Source organism: Rhinoderma darwinii, chromosome 10, assembly GCF_050947455.1.
Source record: "Rhinoderma darwinii isolate aRhiDar2 chromosome 10, aRhiDar2.hap1, whole genome shotgun sequence".
Classification (NCBI taxonomy): Eukaryota; Metazoa; Chordata; class Amphibia; order Anura; family Rhinodermatidae; genus Rhinoderma; species Rhinoderma darwinii.
This window is the reverse complement of record NC_134696.1, coordinates 95263361-95284656: the sequence shown is the minus strand read 5'-3', so window position 1 is coordinate 95284656 and position 21296 is coordinate 95263361. Positions and strand designations below refer to the sequence as shown.

Genomic DNA, 21296 nt, shown 5'->3' with positions numbered 1-21296 from the left:
ATAGGGCTGTGTCATAAAATTAGTAGGGGAATAGGAGGTGCAGATACTGAGACAGAGGAGTAAGGCCGCAGTATCACAGAGTATTTCAGGAGATGAGTGTGCTGATCCTGTGGGAGGTAGGGACCAGTATAAATCCTGTAATGTTAAAAGGACAGGACTGCACGTGACATTGTCATGATGTGAAGAGGGGAGACGTGAGATGCCACAGACTGTAGGAGCGCAGCCCCCAGCAGCACAGAGTATTTCAGTAGATGAATACCTTGAATCTGTGGAAGACAGTGATATATACTTCTAGTATAGTTGAATTCGAGGCGATACACAGTACAATTAATGTTTTAGTGACAAAATAATCATTTACATATACACATAAATGCATCAGAACATTCAGCAATGAAGTTGTATGGACAAGTTATAAAAAAAATTCAATTTCCCGCCGTCCCTCCAATATCTCAGCACTCCGGGACTGCTTCAATATTACAATCATGTGGCCGAGCGCAACATTGTCATCCAATAAAAAAATATGAACCCAAATCTTTTGATTTTTCAAGACAAGTCAGGAAAGAGTAGAAGCCGATTTGACCGGCGTTGGGGCGATGATGTCATCAGTCGTCCTGAATGCCGCATTTCACGTTTGCTGGGACAGCGATGTCTAGGGAGGAAAGACACAAAGCAGATGACTTACATGGCAAAATATCCAGAGGGAATTTTAAGAATTCTGGTCATATATGGTGCCCGTTTTGTAGCAGCGTTTAGTATTAGAAATTTGTCGAATTTATTGCGATGTTATGAAAATTGTTTAAATTAATGCGATTTTATATAATTCCTTAATATATTTGATATGAACTACAAAGAGGGTCTGCTTGCCTGTAAATGTAATAATTAATAGTGACATCTTGAGGTCATACTGTGTACTGCAGATAGTGTAGGAGCGACATAGCGACATCTTGTGGTCACGGTGTATATCGCATTTGTTATAGTATATGCTACCAACGGCATAAAAAAAACCAAATATGGTAAAAAGGATATCAATATCAATGATTATTCCCCTGCCGCTCCAGGGCCTCATGCACATGGCTGTATTATAGCTCTGTGTTGTACGGAGCCATAGAAGTTCACCTTACAGCTTCTCCGTGTGCCTTCGATTTCGTGACATGCTACATTGCATCGGTATTAAAGAGGCATTCTCCACTAGAAGCATTGATTCAGGCGGAGAATATCTCTGACATATCACATGTAATGGATTATTATATGCGTAATCTCAGCAGCTCCGTAGTACGAAGTGAAAGGGGACTAAGTGTGACACTATCAAGCCTGGCCATAGACTCTCCCTGGTTCAATCAGTCAGCTTGGATTGGGCCAGGTATACCAGTTTATTGTTATAGGGAGATTGGGATAAGCGGCTACCAAACACATCTGATAACGCTTATCTCTTGGGGGATTCATTTGCATATGTTGGAGGACAGTCATGCTGCCCAATACACATTTGATTCTGTATAGTCATCTTTAGAGCGGTTTACTAACAGGGATTCGTGCCAGGGTTTAGCCAGATTATGGAGGAGGTGTTTTAAGGCGCCTCGTGGTCAGGTATCGGGTGTGATTGGAGAGTGGGCAGAGACAGTCTGTCAGGTGCGAGGAAAGTCACGCACAGGACTGACGGAGTGGCAGAGAACCCGAGGAGGTTTGTGAAGAGGATTTGGTCATGACCAGCGTTCGTCACTGAAAAAGCAAAATTTGTGTGTCCTGCTAAATGGTTTCAGGTCGGACCGCCACCGGCACCTTGACCCTAACCGGACTGTATAACTTGGGTCTGCCTAGGTGAGTGCTCCATGACCAGAGGAGACCTTGTGTGTGTGTCCTGCAAGTGGTTTCGGAGCACTTCCGGGATAATCCGGTATGATGGTTAGGTAAAGGGTTAGTAAAGCCTGCCAGCCAGTGTGACAAAGGACCATAAACTGTGACCACCAAGCTAAGTGCCCTTTATGGACTGTATCCGCCAAGCTAAGTGCCCTTCAAGGACTGTAACTGCCAATCTAAGTGCCCTTTATAGACTGTAACAGTCAAGCTAAGTGCCCTTCAGAGACTGTAACTGCCAAGCTAAGTGCCCTTCAGAGACTGTAACCGCCAAGCTAAGTGCCCTTCAGAGACTGTAACTGCCAAGCTAAGTGCCCTTTAGAGACTGTAACTGCCAAGCTAAGTGCCCTTCAGAGACTGTAACTGCCAAGCTAAGTGCCCTTCAGAGACTGTAACCGCCAAGCTAAGTTCCCTTCAGAGACTGTAACCGCCAAGCTAAGTGCCCTTCAAAGACTGTAACTGCCAATCTAAGTGCCCTTTATAGACTGTAAGGGTATGTTCACACGATAGCAGGCATTTACGGCTGAAATGACAGCCTGTTTTCAGAAGAAAACAGCTGCGTCGTTTCAGCCGTAAATGCTCCTCCTCGTAATATACGAGGCGTCTTTGACGCTCGTTTATCTTGAGCTGCTCTTGATTGAGTTCAATGAAGAACAGCTCAAATTACGTTGCAAAGAAGTGCCCTGCACTTCTTTGCCGAGGCAGTCAATTTACGCGTCGTCGTTTGACAGCTGTCAAACGATGACGCGTAAATTACAGGTCGTCTGCACAGTACGTCGGCAAACCCATTCAAATGAATGGGCAGATGTTTGCCGACGTATTGGAGCCGTATTTTCAGACGTAAAACGAGGCATAATACGCCTCGTTTACGTCTGAAAATAGGTCGTGTGAACCCAGCCTAACAGTCAAGCTAAGTGCCCTTCAGAGACTGAGACTGTAACCGCCAAGCTAAGTGCCCTTCATGGAATGTATCCGCCAAGCTAAGTGCCCTTCAGAGACTGTAACTGCCAAGCTAAGTGCCCTTCAAAGACTGTAACTGCCAAGCTGAGTGCCCTTCAAAGACTGTAACTGCCAAGCTGAGTGCCCTTCAAAGACTGTAACTGCCAAGCTGAGTGCCCTTCATGGACTGTATCCGCCAAACTAAGTGCCCTTCAAAGACTGTAACTGCCAAGCTAAGTGCCCTTCAAAGACTGTAACTGCCAAGCTAAGTGCCCTTCAGAGACTGTAACCGCCAAGCTAAGTGACCTTCAGAGACTGTAACCGCCAAGCTAAGTGCCCTTCATGGACTGTATCCGCCAAGCTAAGTGCCCTTCATGGACTGTAACCGCCAAGCTAAGTGCCACAGTTGTAACAATTACTCATTGTGCCCAAGCTGGAGAAAGGCTTGTTTCATTGAAATGTACGGTGTCTGCCTCCATTATTGAGCCATCCTCAGGTGGGGTCCTGGTTCAGGAGCAAGGGCCACACTCTCAGAAAATGGACCCTCTAACAATCCCTTTTACCGCTCTTTTATTACGTTCTTCTAATAAAGCATCACACCCCTGATCTCTTGCAGTGGATACATGTCCTCACCTATCTGTTTAGGCCTCGGCAGGTTAAGATTATTCATGATCTTCACAAACTCTCCTTCACTCTTGGTCAGTCGAGGGTTCAGATTCTTCTCCTCCTTAACAGTTGTCACAGTCTGACCTGTAGCCGGAGAGAAGGAAATCAGACAGAGACTAAGGAGGGATTTCATTCTAAGAGACTGCATTGAAATCAGTGTAAAACCTCGCAGGTGCTGCTGAAAGAAGAGCAGGGAGGAGACAGCAGGGGCAATGCAGCTCTAAGAAGCCTGGGTGACTCTGTGACTAAATTATAGCTCCATAGTTACTAAAATGGCTGCTGTAACTTACCTATTTGACAAACCCAACTAAAAAATGGGGGGAGGATAAATTCCAGACTTCGAAAGAAACCAAAAGCACAGTGAACCGCTCCTTATAGTTTCTGCTGGTAAAATGCTGTACTTATTTCCATTAGGAAGGAATCTAATTACAACCGGACCTTATGTCATATGACATACGTTGGCATTCAGACACAAGCAAGTATAAATTGGTGATCAGACAGGTAGAGCAGCCGCATATCTTGGAGGAGAGAACAGCTATTGGCTGAAATAGAATCGGACTCCTCCGAATATTATTTCTCACCCCTCCCCCACCCCAAAATCTGTTGCCGATTGGTTGTCTGATGGCGACTATAGACATAAGTCGGAGAGGCTCAAACGTTACTTGTGACATCAAACGGGTCGGGGTGTTTTGGAGATAACAGATTTGTGGGGGTCGCAGGACTCACCGGTGTAGTCATGAGCCGGGTACAGGTAGCAGCTCTCCGGCAGGGTGAAGATCTTGCTGTGGACGGAATGATACAGGGTATTGGAGCACCCTGCAAGTAGATCACATTTTATTTAAGGAACCAGGATATAATAAGCAGCCCACAAATAGAGGAACGCTGGCGGACGGGCGGTCAGGTCGTACCCTGCTGGAAGTCTGTGCGCCCGCAGCCTCTGATGAGCAGGGCATCGCCGGTGAAGGCCATGCTTTTATCATTGAGCACGTAGGTAAGACAGCCATCCGTGTGCCCGGGAGTGGACCGCGCCTCTAGGGACTGCAGAGGAAACGCAACGGAAAGTCATCATTATATTATATCTACAGAGAGAAATTAAGAAATTGCATAAATATTCACCCCCTAATTCTTAAAGGGTAAGGAAAAAGCCGCCACATTTTAGAGCAGCATAAATAAAATATGACATTTGTAAACACTTTGCTTGCTTTGTACCGATTTTGAATTCCGTAATGTTTTCTTCTCCATTCACAGGCAAAGCCAAAATTCTGCACAGTTAGTGTCATCGGAGTGCAGTGCATTGTGGGAGCTGAGATAACCAGGACGCAGATCTAGTAAAGCGGAGGTGGCATAACGGTCAGCTTCTAAGCAGCAACTGGAAGCATTTTTAGCTTTGTTTTTGCTTTCACTTTGGATGTGAGTGGAGAAGATATTAATATTATAATGTGTTCAAAAGTGGAGTTGCCCTTTAAGAGGGCAATTTCACCCTTTAAAAAAAGAAGCATTGATTGTACGGGAGGCTTCGGATGTCACTACTGCTGGGTAAATATGAGGGAACAAACCCAGATACTGATGATGTCACTACTGCTGGGTAAATATGAGGGAACAAACCCAGATACTGATGATGTCACTACTGCTGGGTAAATATGAGGGAACAAACCCAGATACTGATGATGTCACTACTGCTGGGTAAATATGAGGGAACAAACCCAGATACTGATGATGTCACTACTGCTGGGTAAATGTGAGGGAACAAACCCAGATACTGATGATGTCACTACTGCTGGGTAAATATGAGGGAACAAACCCAGATACTGATGATGTCACTACTGCTGGGTAAATAGGAGGGAACAAACCCAGATACTGATGATGTCACTACTGCCGGGTAAATATGAGGGAACAAACCCAGATACTGATGATGTCACTACTGCTGGGTAAATATGAGGGAACAAACCCAGATACTGATGATGTCACTACTGCTGGGTAAATATGAGGGAACAAACCCAGATACTGATGATGTCACTACTGCTGGGTAAATAGGAGGGAACAAACCCAGATACTGATGATGTCACTACTGCCGGGTAAATATGAGGGAACAAACTCAGATACTGATGATGTCACTACTGCTGGGTAAATAGGAGGGAACAAACCCAGATACTGATGATGTCACTACTGCTGGGTAAATATGAGGGAACAAACCCAGATACTGATGATGTCACTACTGCTGGGTAAATAGGAGGGAACAAACCCAGATACTGATGATGTCACTACTGCTGGGTAAATATGAGGGAACAAACCCAGATACTGATGATGTCACTACTGCTGGGTAAATATGAGGGAACAAACCCAGATACTAATGATGTCACTACTGCTGGGTAAATATGAGGGAACAAACCCAGATACTGATGATGTCACTACTGCTGGGTAAATATGAGGGAACAAACACAGATACTGATGATGTCACTACTGCCGGGTAAATATGAGGGAACAAACCCAGATACTGATGATGTCACTACTGCTGGGTAAATATGAGGGAACAAACCCAGATACTGATGATGTCACTACTGCTGGGTAAATAGGAGGGAACAAACCCAGATACTGATGATGTCACTACTGCTGGGTAAATAGGAGGGAACAAACCCAGATACTGATGATGTCACTACTGCTGGGTAAATATGAGGGAACAAACCCAGATACTGATGATGTCACTGAAGAATCCAGGCCAATGTCCTGACCCATATTATACCCCGTGACTTCTGCCCTGGGTCCAATACTTGATGTTCCACACTTACATATTTGCCAAAATTGATGTGATCTCCCTCCTGTATGTGGACGTCTGCCAGGGCTCCGCTGTCCTTGGAGATAACGCTCTTACACCCCGGAAGGAGCTTCTTCAAAACGCCTGTCCCAGTAATGTGATCTGCATGGCAGTGAGTATTGGCTAGCGGGTGAAAAAAAAACGAACAATGGGTTAATAAGATGTTAGAATAGGTAACCACATAGGGGGCAGTATTATAGTAGTTTTCAGCCTCTGAGAATCATCCCATTCACTGACAGCAAACAGATATCTTGAAAATGGTGAGAAATTGAAAACACAAAGGCCCAGAGGACTGGCGCGTAAATTTGGCGCATCCGGTCCTGTGCGCCACAAACTGAAATCTACATCAGCTACGAACTGGAGTCGATTTCGCTATAATTTACGCCAATTTCTGGCAAACATTACAGTAAATTTATAGGCTGTGTTTGGACTCGCCCGACCCACTAAGCCCCACCTACTTTTTATAAGTGGCGAGAATAGGGTAAAAAAAAAAAACAGCCTTTTGGCGCAAAACGGAAGACTTTTTTTTACGTCACTAAAGCGGCGTAAACCTCTTGATGAATTCCCCTCAAAGTATGTTAAAAATTTGCGGAACTTCTCATTATAAAATGATTTTGGCCTTGTTCACATCTGCACTTGTTTTTTCGTTACTCTGTTTAGTCATAAAAACAAAATAACAGAGACATCGGACTTTCATAGGATTTCCATCATGGTTTCCGTAATTTTCCTGAACAAAATAGCGCCGCACGCTGCTCATCTATAGGAGGTGTTCTCTACGGTTTACGGATGTATGTATTGTACCCCTTCCCCCGTACCTGCATAGACCATATTGAGGCCCAGATCTTTGACCAGCTTTGCGTCGCGGTTCGCCGTTTCCAGCACGGGGTCGATCAGAACGGCTTCTTTGCTTTCCGCATCTGCAAGAAGGTAAGTGTACGTACAGCTGACGGGCTCGAACAACTGTGAGGGAACAAGAACAGACGTTTAGTTACTATACCGAAATCACCATAGCAACCGGAGCGGCTCCACTGCTATAGGGGACCCTGCCCTATGGAAAACGATCATAATAGGACTGAATATCCATAAATGATTCAGGACAATCAGGAAACTACGAGGAAACTTTCGGGAAGGGGCATCAGGGAGATTGTGAAATGCGGAGAATAAAGCGGCGCACAGAACAGAATTTGCGCCCTTATGTCCCGCTCATTTATATAGGACGCGTAAATAGTGAACATGACCCCCTCCCTAATATCCCGAAATGAATACAGATCCCAGATCAGACCTCCAAACTAATGCAGACCCCTAAAATACAGATCCCTGACCCCCAAATACAGACAGAAAATACCCCTTAATACAAACCCCAAATAATATGGATCCTAAACCCCCTTAAGACCCCCAGACCCCTCATAATACAGATCTCAGACCAGACCCCCTTAATACAGATCCTTCCTTTAATACATATCTTAGCCCAGACCCCCTTAAAAAAGACGACAGGACAGACCCTTCTTAATACAGACCCCAGACCAGACCCCAAATAATACAGATCCCTGACCCCCTTAATACAGACGTTAGACCAGACCCCCTAATAGAGAAACCAGACCGGACCCCAATTAATTCAGATCTCAGACCCCTCCCTTTGACATATCTCTGACCAGACCCTCTTAAAAAAAAGACCCCAGGACAGATCCCCTTAATACAGACCCCCATACCAGATGTACACATACTCACCTCTCCCCATTCCTGCAGTCCTCCTCACTCCCAGGTGGCGCTGCAGACAACGCCATAACTCCGGCGTCAGGTTGCGGCCTGCCGCGCCAGCACCCAGACGTGATGAAGACCGCAGGAGCGGGGGGAGAGGTGAGTATAACGTAGAGAAGGCGCCGCAGTACCGTCTCTACCTGGAGTCCAGGGGGGGGGTTCCCCTTTTATCCCTGAGTCTCCCAGACATTGCGGGACACCTGACAGGTATGTTTTTACCTTGTTTGCCAACATATAGAGTCAATATAAAAAAAAAATATTCAGCTGGCAAATTTCTCGTACAATAGCCATGAGGTGGCATAAAAAAAGAGAAGTGTCTAATACATGCTGGGAGTTGTAGTGATGAACAGCGGGAGAGACACCGGCTGCAATAGACTATATATATAGTAAAGTGGGCGACTCCAGGTCTTCGGGGGTCCACTCCGGGATTTCCCAGTGCCCGGGGCTGAATGCAAGACAGGAACTTACAGAATGAATGTATGTAATGTCCGCCGTCTGCCTTCCTGGTCTTCCCGCCGCCGCCGCCGCCACACACTTCATGTTTTTACCCTCAACACCCCAGCAGGTCACTCCCTCCATTATAGGATTATTACAGGCTCGTCGCTGATCATAAAACTTTATATATGTCCCATCCCTGGGTGAGAGGTAGAGAGACGGCCGCACCTCAGGTCCTCTAAAATGTCATAGTACGGCTCACATAGTGGGGGTGTCATCCAGCTTTCCCAGACCCCTGAATGGTAATTTGCCCTGCAGGAACTGGAGACCTAATGCGGTAGATTAGGCATTCAGGATTCTGGGAAAGCTGGGTGATAATCCAGAAACAGAAGGGAATTTAGATCGTGAGCTCCCCTGGAGACGCCGGGGGGAATTTACTATCAGGTTTACGCCACTTTAGCGACGTAAAATAAAGTGGCAAAATTTGGTGCGAAAAACGTGCAACTTTTTTTAAATTTTACGCCGCGCCCAATCACTTTTTACAAAGAACAGGGCTAACCGGGGCCGACGAATTGACAAGTATTATGGCGCAATTCTACGCCAGCTCATATCTGGCGAAAAAGTGACTTTCTGGCGCCCGGACATGCTCCTAATTTATTAAGAGGCGCGCGAATTTCGCTTCAAAGTTCTCGAGATGAAGGTTGGCGTCTGAAACGCCAGTCTTGATGGTGATGACGACCTGTGCGGCGCTGCGGATTATGCCGGCGCCATATAAGTAACATAAATACGTTTTCTAGAATAATGACGCACTCGGCAACGCAGGGGTTAAGGCGGTCAGCGGGTTTGAGGCCGGACTGCAAATGCGGCAAGGGTTAATGGAGCCAATATGTTGGCGCTGTATAAATAAAAGATAATAATATTATTGTAAATAGAGACAGCACAGAGAGGGTTAACACACACCCCTCCAGTGCTGGAGATTATTTACCTGTCTGAAGATAAGTCCCCTCGCCGCTGCCATGGCACCATACCCCCGGATCCCTCCGATCAGCACTTTGCCAAACGATGTCAACATTTCCTGCCGTCAGCGGTGTCGTTACACTGTGTCACTACTATATCTGTCAGTGGGGTTTAGCCTGCAGGGAGACACGCCCACCAGTGCTCCACCAATCACAGGCTGGCAACTGGAGTGGGCGTGGTTAGCTGTTAACTCCTTCATGGTCACAGCTGTGTGGTGTGGTCACGTACTGCTAAGAAATGAAAGCTGAGCTCTGATTGGTTGCTATAGGCAACAAGGACATTTTTGATAAATGAAGCCCTAGGGATCTATTTACAGGTTGCAATTGGGTGCGATTAGAGCCGCATCCAAAAATCGCATGTGTTTTTACAGCAACTTGATGCCTTTTTCAATACTGCGGCAGTAAAGAACGTATCCGAATAAAAAAAACGCACCAAATCGCAGTAAAAACGCATGCGGTTTTCTAAGGTTATTTTTCTAAGCGGTTCCAACCGCAATTCAAATGCAACATGTGAATAGACCCTAAGGCTCCATGCACACGACCGTATATTTCATCCGGAATTACGGACCCGTTTATTTCTATTGGCCACGGACACCTTTCCGTATTTTTACGGATGGGTGTCCGTGCTGAAAAATGATAGAACCTGCCCTATACTTGTCCGTAATTACGGCACGGACTCTCCGATAGAAGCCTATGGGCACTTCTGTAAATACGGAATTATTACATTACATTATTGATGTATGACTGATACAAGGTTGGCGCAGTTTCGCCAAAATGGTGCGTTTTGCTTTGATTTTTTTACGGCAATTGCAGAAATAAATCGCAAATTGACCGCACCGTCAAATCAAATTAAACGACTTTTTCTCTCTTCGTATTGATAATTTCCTCTTGTGTTCCATATTGGGTGTAAGCGGCTGTGATCCTCCGCCGGTGCGCAGAAACTGGATGCCGCTTGTGTACGTCCGATCTGCATGTCATACATGAGCGCCATTTTTCTGCCGAGTCATATGGTCTAAAACTCACGCAATTGTAGCAAACGCTCTGCTGTGAGAAGCGTTAGGTCTGTGCAGGTTCTCAGCCTCTAGATCTTAACAGGAATTTCACTGACAACAAGCAGAGATCTTGAAAATCAATTGTTTTAACAATCGTTTGTCCCCATAAATGATGATCGTTGCTCCATGTGAGTGGAGTAAACGAGCGCCGATCGACGTGCTGTATCGTTGATCAGCGCTCGTTTTTCTGGCTAGTATCGGGCCGCCTAAAACCACCTTTTGTAATTAGTTCCTTGCGTACTTACTTTCTCCCCCTGACACGGTAAAGAACATTAGAGGCTTATAATGGACGTCACATTAACCTGTAAAGAGTTGTTTCAGATAACAACAGGCACCCCCACCCCGGGTTCTCCCCTCCCATTAAAATAATTGATGATGCAACCAACCTGGTTCTTTATAGCGGTTGTGAGTTTCGCCTGATACAAAGCTCCAAATCCCCTGCTCCTCTTTACAGAGACATACAGTCAGATGATACAATTCTGTCTGCCTGCAGTCACCACTAGGGGGAGCTTACTGCATACTGTCTTATCATTGAGTTTAATGTATAACCTGTATGCAGTCATCTCCGGAGCTCCAATTTCTTGATTGTGAACGAAAACTTTACAATCAGTGAATCTTTGAGGATTTGATTGACTCTTTATGATTTGGACACCCCCCCCCCCCATGCATGTGTCCTATTAGGGTATATATGGCTGTAATAGAGGGCTGGTGGGAAACCTCCCAGCACCCCCTCTGGCAGACTGCTCGTTCCTTTTTATTGGATCCCATGGAATGAAAACTTGGTGACAATTGCTTATTTCAGGGGTCCTGGCAGCAGGCTCTAAATTGGGGGGATTTGTTACAAGGGAAGGGATGGTACGGGGCTAAAAGACAAAAATGTAGAATCGCGAGATGGCTCCGCAGTGATAGAGATTATAATATTAAATGTGATTATTTGGTGGGATTTTTGGTCGCAGGGACCTGGAATGGCGGGGTCCACTACTTATCACCACCAGATCATGTATCTACACACGCGGGATGAGCCGATCACGATGACTTGCAAAGTGACATCAATTATTCCAAGAAAATGGAAATAATCAGATTACAAGTCAGTTAACCCATCCAAGACCGTAGAAGAGAAGAATTATCTACATGTTTGTCAGTGACATTAACCAGAGGTGCAAAGGTGTCCCCGGGACCGAGCGTTCTTTCCTGTAATCCTGTAAGGAGCATTTCCACTACAAAAAAAAATAGAAAAATCCAGTAAATATAAATCCGTCGTCTTCTTTCATCACGTGACGTTATATCTATATCCAGGGGTGACAACCAAAATGGCCATTTCATCTACTACAGGAGAGGGCAGAGGGGTAACATGCAGCTCATGGGCAAAATCTGTAACAGGCCCCCAACTACCATGTGTCATTTATAATACTGGTGCCTTCTTATGTGGCAGAGACCCAGTGGGCACCGAGATAGATAGATAGATAGATAGATAGATAGATAGATAGATAGATAGATAGATAGATAGATAGATAGATAGATAGATAGATAGATAGATAGATAGATAGATAGATAGATAGATAGATAGATGATAGATATGAGATAGATAGATAGATAGATAGATAGATAGATAGATAGATAGATAGATAGATAGATAGATAGATAGATAGATAGATAGATAGATAGATAGATAGATAGATAGATAGATAGATAGATAGATAGATAGATATGAGATAGATAGATATGAGATAGATAGATATGAGATAGATAGATATGAGATAGATAGATAGATAGATAGATAGATAGATAGATAGATAGATAGATAGATAGATAGATAGATAGATAGATAGATAGATAGATAGATAGATAGATAGATAGATAGATAGATAGATAGATAGATATGAGGGAGATAGATAGATAGATAGATAGATAGATAGATAGATAGATAGATAGATAGATAGATAGATAGATAGATAGATAGATAGATAGATAGATAGATAGATAGATAGATAGATAGATGATAGATAGATAGATAGATAGATAGATAGATAGATAGATAGATAGATAGATAGATAGATAGATAGATAGATAGATGATAGATAGATAGATAGATAGATAGATAGATAGATAGATAGATAGATAGATAGATAGATAGATAGATAGATAGATAGATAGATAGATAGATATGAGATAGATAGATAGATATGAGATAGATAGATAGATAGATAGATAGATAGATAGATAGATAGATAGATAGATAGATAGATAGATAGATAGATAGATAGATAGATAGATAGATAGATAGAATTGCACCCTATTGTTCCCTGTTATCCGCCATATTATGCCGGCAATGACTAACGTGAAGTCCAGAAAAATCTTTGCCCCCATGATCACTACTTTTTCACCCATATCCGCCTCTTATAACACTACTGCTTCTTTATAAGATGACAGACTTTACGGTTAGTGGCCCTTTAATAACAAGTATAAACTTTGCCATGTTTTTTTCTAAAAATACATTTCAAATCATAATCGTTTCTAGGACGGAGGCCCCAGTGAAGAATTGGGAGTTGGTTGTGTGATGAGACACGTACACGGTGCACACGTCTCTCCTTACTACATTTACAAGTGTCAACAATTCTTTTTGTTTAACCCCTTCTCTTCCCCCATAGAAAGGACGGATTACAAATGTGCAAAATCCAAAGTTACATCTTGTGGAATTCCTTAAAAATTAATCCCCACCTTTATCATCATGTCATATTTCGGTCCAACATGCTGTGGGGTTGTCCATGATTAGAAAAATATGGCAGCTTTTTTCCAAAAACAGCACCACACCTGTTCACAGGTTGTTCCTGGTATGACAGGTCAGCCCCTTTTACTTCAAATAAGCTGAGCTGCAATACCAGACACAACCCATGGACAGGGCTGGCGCTGTTTTGGCAGAAAGCAGCCATGTTTTTCTAAACCTGTATAATCCCTATAAATTCTCCATAGACAGCAAAAATGTAAAAAAAAAAAAAATAACTGGCTACCACTAGGGGGAGCAGAGGAGCTTACTACACTTATTAATGAGTTAAAGGGGATTTCCGGTTCCTTAGGCTAGGCCATCAACATTGGATGGTGGGGGGCCGACTCTTGGCACCCCCACCAATCAGTTGTTTGAAGGGGCAGTAGCCTTCATTGTTTACAGCTCTGTACTTTTAGTAGCTGTCGTGTCTGGTATTACAGCTCAGTCACATTTACTTGAATGTGAGGAGGCTTTATCGACTTGTAATCCCACAAAGCCACTACTAAAAGTACAAAACTGAACCTGGAAAACAATGAAAGGAACACCGGAGCGATGCGGACCCTTTAAACAGCAGATTGGGAGGGGTGCCGAGAGTCCGATCCCCACTGATCTATTTTGATGGCCTGTTCCTAAGGATGAGACCCCTTTGATAACTAAACAGTATTCAGAGAGCTCCCCCTAGTGGCGGCTGCAGGCAGATAGAAGTTTATCATTTCACTCAACGGGGGGGAATTTCATAAGACTGGCGTTTCGTACGCCAGTCTTAATAGGAAGAAAGTTGGAGAAGGATGTGTCATATTTATTAAGAAGTAAACAAACGCCTCTTAGTAAATGCTGCATGTTTCGGCCAGACGTTCATCACAATTGTAGCACAACAATATTTTTTTTAAATTGAATTCTCTGATGGTGAAGAAGGGGGGGGGACTGATGGGGGGGGACAAGGTTCGGGCCCGGCTTAGGCCTCTACCTTGCTACGGCCTACAGAGTGAAATCTACGCCAGCTCTATATCCACTATAATTTACGCCAGTGCCTTAAATAATAACAAATTTGTCGGGCCACTGTGACCCCCAGCCCATTTTAAGAAGACTCTCCCCCTTGCCACAAAAGAGGCGAGGGCGGAGTAAAAAGGCCGAAGTTCGCAAGACTGTTGGGCTCTATTGCGACTTTTCTATGCCAAAAAACTGGCGTAGAAAGATTGATAAAATCCCTCGATGCTTTTGGAGAAGATTTGGAGCTTTGTATCAGAAAAACAAAGCTTTATTAGCAAAAAGGGAAAGTTCACACAGGGCGGATCTGCTGCGAAAGGTACACAGCGTATCCGCCCCGTTGCCCCGCAGGGAATTCCAGCTGAAAAACCACACCAAATTGTGGTGCCGTTTTTCGGCCGGAATGTCCGCTGTGGAAATCCTGCATAGAAAAAAAAATCCTGATATTTACCATGGTGACGTTCTGACGCCCTTGGATGACGTTTTATCCCATGTGACCGCTGCAGCAAATCACAGGCTGCAGCGGTCACATGGGATGAAACGTCATCCCAGGAGGCCGGCCTGGACAAAGAGGAGCGGAATTCATGGTAGGTATAAGATTTATTTTGTTTTCCTGAGTTACGATTTTTGGGGCGGAATTGCAGTTTTTCTGCCGCAAAAATCGCAACATCTGCTACCTCCACATTGAATTCAATGGGGCAAAACCCCAAATCCGTTCCATTTCTGTATCATAGCCGCACTCCATATCTCCTTGTTGTTCCACAGCTACAGATAATGACATGTCTGACAAGATTTCGTGCTCCGGGTTCGGGGGTCAGACGTCTCTTCTTTCTGTCGATGTAACATGATTCAGCAGGTTTTCCTTCTGGTGAGGACGTGACTCGCCGACTCATTCACTGCTACACCCAGAGCGGTATTTACTGTCCGCCTCCGAGAGGAACGTCTCCTTTATTTGACAATGGCAATTGTCCATGATATGAAATAATTACAGAGAAATTCTTTTAATCCGGCATCTGATAATCCAGCAGCGATCAGTTCCCATTGTTTTCGTTACTGTATTACATAATTATTACTCAATTCACGATCTTTAAAAAAATGTATTAGTAATTCCACCTATAAGGGCATGTGCACACACAAAATCAGAAACGTCTAAAAATACGGAGCTGATTTTCAGACGTTTTTTAAGTCACACGCGTTTTTCGCTGCGTTTTTTGCAGCCGTTTTTGGAGCTGTTTTTCTATAGAGTCAATGAAAAACGGCTCAAGAAGTGACATGGACTTCTTTTTCGCGGGCGTCTTTTTACGCGCCGTTTTTTGAAAATGAGCCGTAAAAAACTGCCCCGTCGGAACAGACCGCCATATTTCCCATTGAAATCAATGGGCAGAGGTTTGTAGGTGTATTCGAGGCATAAACGCCCCGAAATACGCCTGAAAACACTCCATGTGCACATACCCTCAGGGATAGACCCTAGTGGCCACTGGTTGGCTCCAAAGTCACCTCCAAATGGGGTCTTCTGCTGGACTTTTGACACTCATTATCGTGTCAGAGCCCGTGCCCACCGGAGGATCCGCTTTCAGGGTGGTGGGCCAGTCCGATTCTGGCGAAACATTTCAATATGAGGTTTTATGTGTCCCTGAACCTGAGTCTCGCCTTTCATGGAGCTCCAGGGCATTGCTCCTATGGACTATATATAGTATAATGGGCTGTATATTACAGAGCGTCATTGTAGTCGATCTCCCCTCCTCCCTCATACCAGAAATATTCTCATTTCATGGGCCTACATTATTGCTACTGTAGTTCGGAGAACTGGGGGCTGGGGGGGGGGGGATGCACACACAATAACACAAGAGCATTGAAACCTATGGGATTTATTATATAAGAATCTGTAGATATAATAGTTGATGGATCGTCTTCTTATCATGGAATCTCACGGTCATTCTGAGGAGAGATAAACAGTTATATAGGTTTTAATATAAGATCGTCATGTGATACATGTCCTCAAAATCTGTAACAGCCCCCCCCCCTACCGTGCGCCATTTATAATACCGGTGTCTTCTTATAGGGCTGAGCGGCCTTTGGGCACCTTAGACGCAAGGGCCCGGGTCTAACTGCTACCTTTGCACCCCCTATAGCTACACCCTGTATGTCCTGCTCACGCATTTCATATACCGATGTTTTTCAATCAACTCATTTTTGAATATTTCTAAAAACATCTGCCATCTACCGGCACAGAGGGAATTTTTTTTGGCCTTAAAGAGGACTGGTCTTTGTATCCGGTATACAGAGCAGTTGTATAGTTCGCTGGATCCTGTACCTGTCAGCGGGACTGACGGGTTCAGTGTCAGCGGCTCCTGCCAGACTTTCACACATTAACTTATAGATGTGATAGATTACAGGGACATGCAAGGAGCCGCTGACACTGAACCCGTCAGTCCCACGGGACTCAAAATAAATCTTGACTGTGATTTAGGCCTCCCACACACAAGCGTGTTCGGCCCACGATATACAGTCCGTATGTCGGCCGCATTTCCCGTACCGAACACACTGCAGGGAGCCGGGCTCCTAGCATCATAGTTATCTCCGGGAATCCCTGCCTCTCCGCGGAACTACTGTCCCGTACTGAAAACATGATTACGGTATGGGATAGTTTTCCCACAGCGAGGCAGGGACTCCTAGCGTCATAGATACAGTGAAGGAAATAAGTATTTGATCCCTTGCTGATTTTGTAAGTTTGCCCACTGTCAAAGACATGAACAGTCTAGAATTTTTAGGCTAGGTTAATTTTACCAGTGAGAGATAGATTATATTAAAAAAGAAAAAAGAAAATCACATTGTCACAATGATATATATTTATTTGCATTGTGCACAGAGAAATAAGTATGTGACCCCCTACCAACCATTAAGAGTTCAGCCTCCCCCAGACCAGTTACACGCTCCAAATCAACTTGGTGCCTGCATTATAGACAGCTCTTACATGGTCACCTGTATAAAAGACTCCTGTCCACAGACTCAATTAATCAGTCTGACTCTAACCTCTACAACATGGGCAAGACCAAAGAGCTTTCTAAGGATGTCAGGGACAAGATCATAGACCTGCACAAGGCTGGAATGGGCTACAAAACCATAAGTAAGACGCTGGGTGAGAAGGAGACAACTGTTGGTGCAATAGTAAGAAAATGGAAGACATACAAAATGACTGTCAATCGACATCGATCTGGGGCTCCATGCAAAATCTCACCTCGTGGGGTATCCTTGATCCTGAGGAAGGTGAGAGCTCAGCCGAAAACTACACGGGGGGAACTTGTTAATGATCTCAAGGCAGCTGGGACCACAGTCACCAAGAAAACCATTGGTAACACATTACGCCGTAATGGATTAAAATCCTGCAGTGCCCGCAAGGTCCCCCTGCTCAAGAAGGCACATGTACAGGCCCGTCTGAAGTTTGCAAATGAACATCTGGATGATTCTGAGAGTGATTGGGAGAAGGTGCTGTGGTCAGATGAGACTAAAATTGAGCTCTTTGGCATTAACTCAACTCATCGTGTTTGGAGGAAGAGAAATGCTGCCTATGACCCAAAGAACACCGTCCCCACTGTCAAGCATGGAGGGGGAAACATTATGTTTTGGGGGTGTTTCTCTGATAAGGGCACAGGACTACTTCACCGCATCAATGGGAGAATGGATGGAGCCATGTACCGTCAAATCCTGAGTGACAACCTCCTTCCCTCCACCAGGACATTAAAAATGGCTCGTGGCTGGGTCTTCCTGCACGACAATGACCCGAAACATACAGCCAAGGCAACAAAGGAGTGGCTCAAAAAGAAGCACATTAAGGTCATTGAGTGGCCTAGCCAGTCTCCAGACCTTAATCCCATCAAAAACTTAGGGAGGGAGCTGAAGATCCGAGTTGCCAAGCGACAGCCTCGAAATCTTAATGATTTACAGATGATCTGCAAAGAGGAGTGGGCCAAAATTCCATCTAACATGTGTGCAAACCTCATCATCAACTACAAAAATCGTCTGACTGCTGTGCTTGCCAACAAGGGTTTTGCCACCAAGTATTAAGTCTTGTTTGCCAAAGGGATCAAATACTTATTTCTCTGTGCACAATGCAAATAAATATATATAATTTTGACTATGTGATTTTCTGTTGTTTTTTTTAATATAATCTATCTCTCACTGGTAAAATTAACCTAGGCTAAAAATTCTACACTGTTCATGTCTTTGACAGTGGGCAAACTTACAAAATCAGCAAGGGATCAAATACTTATTTCCTTCACTGTAACTAAGACGCTAGGAGCCCGGCTCCCTGCAGTGTGTTCGGTCCGGGAAATGCGGCCATGAACAAATCTCATCCACACGCTGCGTAAATGCTTCCCCATAGAATTCAAAGGGGAGGTAAAACCTGCAACAAATAGCAGACGTTGAAAGGTTTTTTTGCAGCGGAAAGTAGCGATTCAGCCGCAAAAAATGCAATTCTTAAGCCCTGTTCACACTGCAGATTTTTTCTGTCTGCAAACTATTCAGTGTAAACAGGGCCTTATACTTACCTTATACTTACCCAGAATTCTGCGTTTCTTTATCCAGGTCAGCCTTCTAGGTTGACGTTTTATTCCATGTGACCGCTGCAGCCAATCACATGTTGTAGCGGTCACATGGGATGAAACATCATCCCAGGGCTTTGGAACGTCATGACGTTAGGGGGAAGTGTCGCCATCCATTTTTCTTGTTTTCTGTGCAGTTTTCCGCAGCGGACATTCTGGCCGAAAAACTGCACCACAATTTGGGATGTCAGTTTAATGTTTCCCCTGGCGGTTTACAAAGTATATACCGGTGCATGGAAAGTTACATAATTGCACAAACATTGTATCAATACAAAAGATTTGATTGTTAAAGAGAAACCATAAATGTTCAGACGGGTAAATCACAGTCAAGATTTATTTTGAACTTCTTCCAAAGAACATCAATTAGGCAACAACTCGCTAAGGCTTCGTTCACATCTGCGTCAGGGCTCAATTCTGACGTTCCGTTGGAGCTTTCCATCAGAACGGAGCCCAGACTGACACAAACGGAAACCAGAGGTTTCCGTTTCCATCACCATTGATTTCAATGGTGACGGATCCGGTGAAAACGGTTTCAGTTGTCTTCGTTGTGCGAGGGTTCCGTCGTTTTGACTAAATCAATAGCGTAATCGACGCTATGACATGTCAGAAGTTTTCTGAAAGTTTACTTACCCTTTAAGTCATAAAAGCCAGGCTGATTTATTAACTGGGGACATCCAGCTTACTGATCCCTGAGTCTAAAAATATTCCCTTTTTTCTACCTCTATAAGTTCATTTTTATTTTCTACACCAATCTTTTCCAATTCCCTTTTTCCTTTTTGGTCTAATATAATTTAGTTGGTGGTGTACACCTGGTGTAAGAGCTAATATAACAATTACACTTGTGTTGTACCGTTCCTCTCTTATTCCTCCTAGAAATGTATGAATAAATTGACAACTGGGTGTTACCAGTTGGGGGTGTGTCCCTACATAGACAGACACTGTCCAATCAGTGCTGACATAGTGAGACTGTGTAGGGACACGCCCCTTTGATAGGGGAATGGTAACATCCAGTTATTCTTCAATTTCTAGGAGGGATAACAGAGGAACTGCACAACACAAGAGTTCTAAGAAAAGATGCTTCAGAATTGTTATATCATGGGGAATACAAGTATTTACTAAAATAGACATGTCACGAGAGGGGACAGGTCCTCTTTAAAGAGGTTGTTCAATTCATGTGTGATTGCTGGGGGGTCCAAGCCCAGGGACCCCCAACAGTCGAGAGAAGAAAGTGATACTGGCCGTTCTTCCCAATGCCGCACCATCGCCGACCATTGAATTGCAACACAGTTCTATTCCTAGGCCTCACCTGGTCACCTGGGAATAGCAATGCATAGGGAAGAAGTCCTAGGGGTTGCAGTTCTTTGTTCTCAGGACTGGTGTGGTCCCAATTGTCAAACCCTGACCAGTCAGACATTGATGATATATCTGATCCATATGCCATCAATCATAATTACTGGGAAAAGTCCTTTAAGTGTTTATTACCCAAGCGGGCATCCATTCATGTCAATGGGCATCAACGAGCCTTCAGATTCAGGAAGCCATATTTGATACTGCTCTCTACTCTGGCTAATAGGGGAGGGTCTTGCCTGAAGGACCTCATTCTATTACCTCAAAAGCAGCTTTCTATAGTAGGTGACTCCAGATGGATGCTACATGACTATTGTATGTGGACACCATAACATCCAGGTATGAATACTTTTGCAACAATTATTTTTATTGCTCCGATCGATCCAAAATAAGAAATGAAGCATACAGTTCCTATGCAGGCCTATGTGTCTCCATGGTTACAGACTATATCAAGTGAATGGTCTGCTGCCATGTTTTACTCTCCTTCATCTGCCCCCTCTTCTGCTGTCTGAATAAAGGACAGAGGGAGTGGGATCACACATAGTTGCAGGATCAGGATTCCTTTGTTCTAGATCCATTGGAGAAATAACCCAAAAAAATTTGGGTTTGTGTTATTTTAGAACAGTTGGTTTCTACGAGTGCCATAGACAGGGACACCGTGTTTACACTGCCGTATATATAGAACTATACGCAGCATGTAAGTCCTGGATCCCAGTAAGTGCTCTGACCAGTTATATCACCCGTAGGGCATAGCTCTCGTTACATTATATCCTACCTGAAGGCGATGATATACCCAGTCCAGAAGTGTGGTAAGATTGGTGTAGACTCCTGGCCGATTGGGTCTTCCACAACCTTCTCCCCAGCTGACAATGCCAACCTGCCACCAAAAGCCGCCCTCCTGGCAGACAAGAGGACCACCACTGTCCCCCTGTGTAGGAGAAGAACAGCAACATCGAAGGTGAACAATTGTAGAAATCAGGTAAATTATATTAGCTCGGGATTAAAGTGTGTAATAAAATGTTAAATGTATTGCTGTTATAGGGGGCGCTCTGGACTACACAGCCA

At 44.3% G+C, this 21296-nt stretch overlaps 2 protein-coding genes and 1 long non-coding RNA gene across 3 annotated transcripts in view; 1 reads left to right on the top strand and 2 right to left on the bottom strand.

The window, feature by feature from the left end:
- Window positions 1-317: 317 nt before the first annotated feature.
- ETHE1 (ETHE1 persulfide dioxygenase) lies at window positions 318-9603 on the bottom strand. The gene is made up of 7 exons (XM_075840368.1): window positions 9447-9603; window positions 7084-7228; window positions 6243-6391; window positions 4365-4494; window positions 4183-4272; window positions 3424-3540; window positions 318-649 (listed from the first exon to the last, which is right to left on the bottom strand). The coding sequence occupies exons 1-7, from the start codon at window positions 9531-9533 to the stop codon at window positions 603-605; spliced, it is 765 nt and encodes a 254-aa protein (XP_075696483.1). The 5' UTR covers window positions 9534-9603; the 3' UTR covers window positions 318-602.
- LOC142662247 (uncharacterized) overlaps window positions 4783-21296 on the top strand; it is a 20118-nt gene continuing 3604 nt past the window's right edge. The window contains exons 1-2 of the long non-coding RNA XR_012850892.1: window positions 4783-4866; window positions 20978-21210. This is a non-coding gene — a long non-coding RNA (uncharacterized LOC142662247). The remainder of the gene's footprint in view (window positions 4867-20977; window positions 21211-21296) is intronic.
- Window positions 16139-21296, bottom strand: part of LOC142662245 (transmembrane protease serine 3-like) — a 24962-nt gene continuing 19804 nt past the window's right edge. Inside the window, exons 13-14 of the mRNA XM_075840367.1 lie at window positions 21007-21159; window positions 16139-16218 (exon numbers count right to left, since the gene is read on the bottom strand). Coding sequence (XP_075696482.1) covers window positions 16198-16218; window positions 21007-21159 — 174 coding nt within the window. The 3' untranslated portion in view covers window positions 16139-16197. The remainder of the gene's footprint in view (window positions 16219-21006; window positions 21160-21296) is intronic.